This window comes from Aricia agestis, chromosome 12 (assembly GCF_905147365.1).
Source record: "Aricia agestis chromosome 12, ilAriAges1.1, whole genome shotgun sequence".
NCBI lineage: Eukaryota > Metazoa > Arthropoda > Insecta > Lepidoptera > Lycaenidae > Aricia > Aricia agestis.
Window position 1 is genome coordinate 6,713,134 of NC_056417.1, and position 8,832 is coordinate 6,721,965.

Here is an 8,832-nt window from a genome sequence, read left to right on the forward strand (position 1 = left end):
CAATGCTAAGTTCGTTTGGATCCATGATTCAATTTCCGATGGAATTTGACGATTGAAGAATGTTTGAAGTTTTAACGAATGCAGCTTAGAGTGCGGCCAGTGTTTGTTTTTCATCTCCAGCCCCCCTACCATGAGCTCTTATAGCAGTTTTATGGCTGATGAACATCAAAATTATTATTAACAGACCGAATGCTGATTTCTGGAAAATTTTGAGCGCGAAGGAGTTCAAGAGGTACTTATGCACATGTTTCGATGAATATTGACCTAATTTTAGTTATTGTAATATGCTTTTTAATGATTGACCACATTTTTAACATGCAAAACGTCCGTTAAGTAAATTAAGCAATGCTTAAAAGTAACAGTCTAAAGTGTTTTATTCATTTAAACAGGTACACGAATCATGAAATTAAAATGAGTAGGTTTTGAATTTTTATTAAAATGTGAGTAAGAAAATGTTTAATTTACAATTTTCTTCGTAACTACTAAACCGATTTTAGTGAAATTTTGGGGTCGTATACAGGAAACCAATAGAAAAGACCCAAGCTGCTTTGAATTGTACAGTTCCAGCAAAGCTTTAACTGCGCAACATCTAGTACTTTTCATATCCTGCTAATATTATAAAGGCAAAAGTTTTTTTTAATCGTTTATTTACTTATCAAAACAAATACAATATTTAACATAAGAAAACGAACATAACACCTTCCCCATTTTGAAAGTTGGTTAAAATTGTAGCCTATGTGTTATTCTGATGTATAAGCTATGTTATTGTAAAGTTTCATTCAAATCCGTTCAGTAGTTTTTGCGTGAAAGAGTAACAAACATCCATACATCCAAATTAGCGACTCGCTGCATCGCAGATAAACCCTACGTGGTTTCCGTGCTGGCAGGCCATGGGCGGTGGGTGTGGGAGTAGTGGGGTGGGGAAAAAAATGAAAAAAAATGTAGGTTCAGCGGTATTAAAACTCCATTAGCAACTTCCCTGAACAACCTTTTCTGATAATCTGCGTGCTGGCAGGCCGTGGACGGTGGGTGTGGGAGTAGTGGGGTGGGGAAAGAAATTGAAAAAAAATGTAAGTTCAGCTGTATTAAAACTCCGTTAGCTACTTCCCTGAACAACCCTTTCTCATAATCTACGTGCTGGCAGGCCGTGAGCGGTGGGTGTGGGAGTAGTGGGGTGGGGAAAAAAATTAAAAAAAAATTAGGTTCAGCTGTATTAAATCAATAATGGTAACAGCTATCCTTAAGTAATTATATTTGTACCTTAATTCATTCTCTCCGTCGATTAGTTTATCTATTTAACAGCGTTATTGATGATTTGACTCGACGTTAGCCAGCAAGCGCTGGTGAATTAAGGTACACGTGTGCTTGTCACAAAACATCAAAAAAGGGTAACTGGTATTTGCTGTCTCTAATTATTATTGTCGCACTCAGAAAATTTTCAACAGAAAAGCCCCATACATTTTTTGTCAAAATCTTTGTAATAGTCTCTGAGTCATGGTTTTGTTAGATATACATATTTTTACAAAAAAGAGCTGTATAAAAAATGAACTTTTACAACAAAAACAAAAATTTGCTTCAAAATAATTCCACTCTATACTGAATCCAATTCCTGGAATACCGTATAACCAAAAATACGGCTTACAAACCGTAGCAGCCTTAATCATCGTAATTTTCGGATTTTTCTTCTGCATTCCGAGAAATCCGAGAATTTCCACAGAACATACACAGGTAGAATATAATGAGCTTTATACAGGGTGTTACAAAGTGATATTACTTTAGAGTATGAGTCCCCTGTATAGGAGTGCACTGTGAAAGTAGCGGCGCTGAAAGAGCATTTTTTTTTTAACTGTTGTATGGGCAAAATCAAAAAATAGTTGTTCTTTTATTCTCCGTTATTACTCCTGGCATATGAATGGCGGGCGTAAGAAGAGACAAGAACAATGTATGATTTTTTTTTGCTTTATTCGCCCCCTTAAGCAAAGACTTTAAGAGTAGAAAAAAGTAATCGGAGCCACCATTTAATAATTTTATAATATGAATGTAAATACCTTTAAATACATACTCATTCAAATCACTGGATCTGCTTAAATAAATAACAAGCAATTCAACATCAGCCTGCCTAGCATACGCCAACGAGATATATCACTCTCGAGATAGTCAAAATCTCGACATTATCTCGACAAAACTCTATAGAAATGTGTTAAGTATTTCGATTATAGATCTACGCGAGAAAAATGTTCGTCATGCTAGAGTCAATAGAGATGAAGAGACAAACCATCAAACATCGAGAAAACATGAAGAGTGAGATATCTCGTTGGCGTTAGCATACGCAGGCATATCAAAACGAATACGATCCAAATAATTTAAGCATTTAAGCAATTCAAATAGGATATTTTATGGATTAGTTTTGATTTAACAAATAATTTCCAAATCGCGTACCTACCTAATAGCCGCGTACTGACCAAGCGATTGGTCCAAAAGTGGACCTATTGGTCCAATAAATTACTTTTTCACGATTTTCGGTGAAACGGTAAGTGTTACATTACAAGTGAATGCTCGCAGTGAGGGAGCACCTTTATGTGATTTATGAGTATGTCTTATGACTGTCGTTATAATATTATATAAAACCCTATAAGTATTTACGTTAAAACCATAATATTCACAAGTCAGTCAGTCTCCAAAAATGGCCTGGGCCTTAGCCTATTTTGTTACTCTGATTTAAATATTTGTTTATGAAATTATCGAAAACATAATATCTTACTACATATAAAGACATTCGGACGGATTGTGATAGCATTGTTTTTAAATTTTATGTTTACGGTGGAGATAGTTAGACATTGAATTTGTCACGGACAGTATTTCTGTCGCCGGATCAGTTTTATAACAAACTACTAAAAATAGAATAAAAACTGGAATTATTTTATTCTATTTTTTGTAGTTCGTTGTTTTATCTGCATTGCCAAATTGCCGGACTTTTTATACCAACAATAAAACGGCAGTAGGCATTTATCACTGAAACTAGTAGGTAGGTATATCTGTTGATTCATTTAAAAGGACATTATTTGAATTTGTGATTATATACACCGCTAATTAAGTTAGACCAAAGGTTGCATAAATTCGCACCAAGCTGGAAATCGGTTACATTGTTTAGAATGTGATTATGAAAAAAAATTGGAAGTTCCCCATAACTCCCATGTCTGCTAAATATTTTGTTAAAGGTCGAAGGTCCAATAAATTACTTTTTCACGATTTTCGGCGAAACGGTAAGTTTTTTTTATAAAAATACCTCAGATAAAAATTGTAGGCACTGACCTCTATAATACACTGGACAGGCGATCGCTATCAATAAAATGTTCCTATTTGAAAGTCGCCATATTGGCGCTGATTGCTATGTGAAACAGTAGTGAGTGTACTTGGAACTACTATTTTGCAAATGGCGGTTGTAATTTTCTATTTAATTAGTTCACAGTACGCTCACCGCGGCGCTTCAAATCGGCACAAAAAATAGCTGTCATTTTGTACGGCATAGCCTGTCCAGTGTATTATAGAGGTCAGTGATTGTAGGCCAACATTTTTTACAATAGTCTTATATGACAGCCCGGCCTCAAGCCTCAAGGGTTATTTCTCTTGTAACCTAGCTAATATTATTTTTATTCTATTCAAAATAATGATTTGCGTTGCAAATATATCGAAACAGAAGATTCGCAAACACAAATCGTTTATCAAAGGACCGACAACAATAACATTCGCAAGTCAACCCAGAACGAAAACAAAAGCGTCCAACTTAAGTTTTTCTATTTGTTTTGATCGTATCAAGCATATGGTTTTGTTACAAAGGCCCGACACCAATGAAACGATGGACTGGAATTGTTTCCCCGACAATAAACGTCCCTCCAATGTTTCGGCACAAATGTACTTTTTATACGCACCGAATAGTTCATTCTATGTTCTCTTGTTCTATATTGTTTAGTCACGAGGAGTCAAACGTTGAATTTGAACGATATTTTTGTAAATCCAAACTGATATTATAAATGTGAAGCTGTGTTTGTCTGTCTGTCTGTTAACCTAACAGTATCCATAACACGGAGCACGGTAGGTTTTTCTGTCAGTTTTACCACAGTCATGGCTGTAACTGATGGATAATCTACCGTGTAAGAGCGTGACAGACGTTACATTAAGTTGATTGACGAAAATCTGGATATCTTGATTTTTGCTTCATGCAAGCATCAGTCACAAATTTTGAGCGAGTGTTGTCACATCTGACAAAATAGGAAAAAATTAGAAAAATTTTTGGCTTTGACTGACATAAAACTGAAGAGAATTGAGTAACCGTCTAATACCATTCGTCAGTCCATCAGTCACCATCAGTAAAACATAATTTATGATTGACGGAATTGACTGTCGCTTGAATGAGCATGTAATGGATGCCTTACCTCTTCATGTCCTAGCTACTGAATCAATTTTGCTGAAGTTTGGTATAAAGATACTCTGAGTCCCGGGGAAGGACATAGGGTAATTTATCCCGGAAAAATGTACGGTTCCCGTGCGATAAACTAATTTTGGCGCAACGGAGTTGCGGGCGTCAACTAGTTCCAAATTATCTGGTGGGATCCTTTATTATCATTTCCTGATATCAGACCCTTTATCATCAGTAAGCAAAAGCCAATAAGTAATATTTCCAAAAATATTTACATACTCACATATTATTAATTCATGTTTACACTACACGTTTTAGTATCCAAGTTGGATATTTATAGCTTTAGTATTCTCCGATAAAAGTTCAAAGGTGAGGTACAAAATACTATATTCTCTGCCATAATTATGCTAAGTACATACGGTTTTACTCAATAATTTTACTCCAAATCGAGCAAAAACCACAGTGGGTACCGCAAAACTCACAGCTCGAAGGCTCGCATCAAGTCAGCTCGAAGGCTCGCATCGAGCCGGCTCGATGGAATTAAATATTATAATATTTAATTTCCTTCGATTTGGAGTAAAATTATCGAGCAATACTGAGTGTGTGGACGAAAGCCCAAGCCGTGGGTTTTACTCTACGTAATTGCTCGATCGAGCAAAACCATATGCGAGTACTTAGCAATTATAGAGGTACACACACAAAGAATCTTACTACAATACAGATAGTATTTGGTTTGGATACAATCTTTAGTCCCAAATCACGTTCAATATGATAACCATGATTAAGACAACTCGTAAAAATTCTCTATTCTCAAAAAACGACTACAATTTTTAATTACTGAAATTTGTAATTTGGAAGTCTAATGGTCGTACTTGGATAGATTTAATGATGCTTTATCCTCAAATTTGAGTTGTATGTGCAAATTTAAGTTAATTAATCGAAATATCTGAGTATAGTAGTAAATTATATGAACGCGGACTCAGTTCTCAAATTGTCTACGTCAATAGTGCATCAAAGGAAGTGCAATAAACTTATTAAACTATTCAACCGTGATTGGATAATATACTGTATCCTACGAAGTCAATTCTATAAGTGCTGTAGCCTGGATACAGGCTATAGGCGATTCTAAGGTCTTAATTGAAGACGTTAGTCATGGATGAGGTGGGTAAGTAACAATTTGATTTTTTTAAATTCCATTTAGGAGGTTTTAGGACTGGAAGAAATGTGTATTTTATAAACATAAAATATATCTATATAATCTGGCTAAACAGCCAGATGATGAATTAGGTAAGTAGGGCAGGGTTGGGTAGGTAGGTTGTAACTTGTAGGTAAGGGAAAAATAAGGTAGTTGCCCTTATGTTATAAAAAATTAATTCACTTTATCCACTCATAATATGTCTTAAATTATGATACTATAGTGAAACTAGACGTATTTAGCATTTTTGTTAGCACAGAAACTATGTACTCAGACTATGCTATTTTAATGCAACCTTAATGCAGCTTCAATCCCGTACGGATTTAAGGTAACAAGTAAAAACATAATAGTAGGTATACTAATTAACGTGAAATAAAATTCAAACGTTAACTTTTTCATATATTTTTTAACAATCAGCAAGCGGTTGACATTGGTATACGACATTTTATGGGAATACTATTTTCTAAATAGTTTTATTACACCGAGACTCTAATGAAACTATGTCAAAGCTGTAATAGTTTTATATTGAAAAAGCAGAATAAGGGTACTGATTTATTTTCGCGAGAATCGATTGTATTGTCTTTCAGGAGCCTCAAAGTATCTTAAACGTCTGTGACAATTGTACATATGTATACTGTTCAGGCGGCATAGGCAAAAGCTATGAAAATTACTATTAAATTTTGTTGCCTTCAGAATGCTTGTTTAAAAATCATTAATTTACAAATTGTTCTAAATTACTTATGTTAATTTACAATAAAATATAGTAAAACTTACCGCATAGCGCTATAAATGTTAAAATCTTCATCATAATTACGCCACTATTACATTTTATTCCTTGAAAAGTCACACAAACACTAAAACTTCAGTCGTCCACTAACAGTTGTATTTGCCATATTCACTTTGCGCTCAGAAAAAATAAAAAGCGGCTTCTAAATTTAAAATTCTCTGCGTCATGTGCTAGCACAAAATAAAAAATAAACCGTTTTTTTTTAATGTTGACTTTCGCTATCGTTCACTAGGCACGGTCTGCCACAGACGTGGCGCGCTCGCGAGGTACGTTCGGCGAATGTCCTTGGGCTCCTTGGTTTTACGAATTTCCGGTTTCCCGCGAGTTTAGAGGCATGCGCAGTGGCGGTCGATTTTCTTTATTAATGTCAAAGTTTATTAATGTAAATTAAGTGAGACAGGGTTTAACAATTGGAAGATTATGTCTAGGAGTTTAGATTTGTGAAATGGGTTTGTGATGAAGCCGTCTGTAACTCGGCTTGGGAATTCGATAATTCCAGTTAAAATAACAGTGATTTATTAAATTATTAATGTGACTATTATTGTAATATAATGGTATTTTAATACCATTCTTGTAAAGATGGTAATGATATTAAAAAAAGTGTACAATACATTTTTACAATTTAATATACTTAATAAACGAGATATGTTAAACTAAACTTCTTACTAAGTTAAAAGATAGCCAAGTCCTAAATAAAGATTCCAAAAAAAGTTAAAAGATTTTATTTTTACTAAAAGGAATATTATCTAGTTATAATAAAATAATAATCATTAATATTTTCATAGCCTCGTAAAGACCATGGATTATTATCATGATTATTGTATTATCGTAACAGTAACCCACTACTTTTGATTAAATAATAAGATGGTTTATAGTTAGGTTTTATGTAAAAATGTTATGATTTTATTATTTGCTGAGAAGGTTACAAGTGGTAGTAAAGTTTACTGTACAATATAAGTTATGTGAGCTGAGTTATTGTGTATTGGAGTTTTTATTGTGGTTTATAACCGGGCACGTTTTTACATTTGCATAAAAAATTATACTGCTGCGCCAAGGATGGAAAGAATAAGTAATAAAATAAACGCAAATCTGGACGATGTACTGCAGTCACTGCATTCAAGCTTTTTAGTGAAAGTTGACTGCGGCCATAAATTCGGATTAAAAAAATAAATAAAGGCACAAAAGAAAAAAAACTTTAAAAACATTTCCACCCTCAACCATGAACTAAATTTTATATAAATCGTTTAGGTATGCTGTTTTTAAAAAATCTTCGTAACGAATATTTAAAGCTTATCTATTCAAAAAATATATACTTTTTTAAAGCTAAAAGTAGCAGCTTAAACAGTAAACAAATGAAGGTATGTTCGACGTTTGACAACGTTTCTGCCAATAACCTGATATTATATTTCACACTCGCACCTCGCCCCTCGCCTCGTCCCTCGCCGCGCGACTCGTAATGTAAATGGGCTAATAAGGCGTCGGATTGTAGTCGGATAATTTAAAAAAGTAATAGAAGCGCCCTCTGCTCCAACCTTTGCATAATTCTCCCTGTTCAATAATGTGATACTTACATTTTTGAGATCTTAGCGAGCCCCTAGCAGATCAATTTTAATATGAAATCTCACGTACTTTGCAATATTTTTGACCATCTAGAGTTGATACGCCCGCCGTTCAATCTTATTGTCAAATAAGTTGTTCAATAAATATTGTCTGTGACATTGCGCAACAAAATTGATCGTCTAGGGGCCCACTAAAGCTACGTTTACGTCGTCACATTCATGCCAAAACTTATTTAAATTTCGAACTTCAAAGAACGACCCCAGAAGAATCCCGCGCCCATGTGTGACTTGCAAACATTAATTAGTTGGCAGTAGTTGCGGCACAAAGACACGTCACTGCCGGTGACACTTCCACCCAACTTCATATTAATCGACCGCAAACTGTAATTGCGGCGCAAATTAGTTTTTAACACTTAAATGTAAAATTATCCCATTAGGATTATTAAGGCCGGCAACGCAACTGCAGCTCCTCAAATGTTGCAAGTGTCCATGGGTTACGGTAGTTGCTTAATTCCATCAGGTGACCCATTTGCTCGGTTTATTGTATATAAAAAAATTAGAAGCTTTCGTATACAAGGTGTAACAAAACTAAGTGTAATAATTTAGGATACATGTACTCCTTGTAGAATTCACTGTGAAAGTGGCAGCGCTGAAAGAGTAACTTTTTATGTTTATATGGCACTCATAACACTGGGACTCTTATCCATACAAATCACAAAAAAAATACTGTTTCAGCGCTGCTACTCCACAGTGAAGTTTTTAAGAAAAAAATCCGCTGATCGTGCGGCAGAATGCACAAAACAAGTCAGGGGGGTAAGCCAAAATCTTTTCGTTTTCGCTTCGTTATAGAATCGCCGATGAAAATGTATGGAAT

General features: G+C 34.8%; 1 protein-coding gene across 1 annotated transcript in view; it reads right to left on the bottom strand.

Moving 5' to 3' along the window:
* Positions 1-6,569, bottom strand: part of LOC121732619 — a 32,821-nt gene extending 26,252 nt beyond the window's left edge. Inside the window, exon 1 of the mRNA XM_042122563.1 lies at positions 6,387-6,569. Coding sequence (XP_041978497.1) covers positions 6,387-6,420 — 34 coding nt within the window. The 5' untranslated portion in view covers positions 6,421-6,569. The remainder of the gene's footprint in view (positions 1-6,386) is intronic.
* Between the last annotated feature and the right edge of the window lie 2,263 nt (positions 6,570-8,832).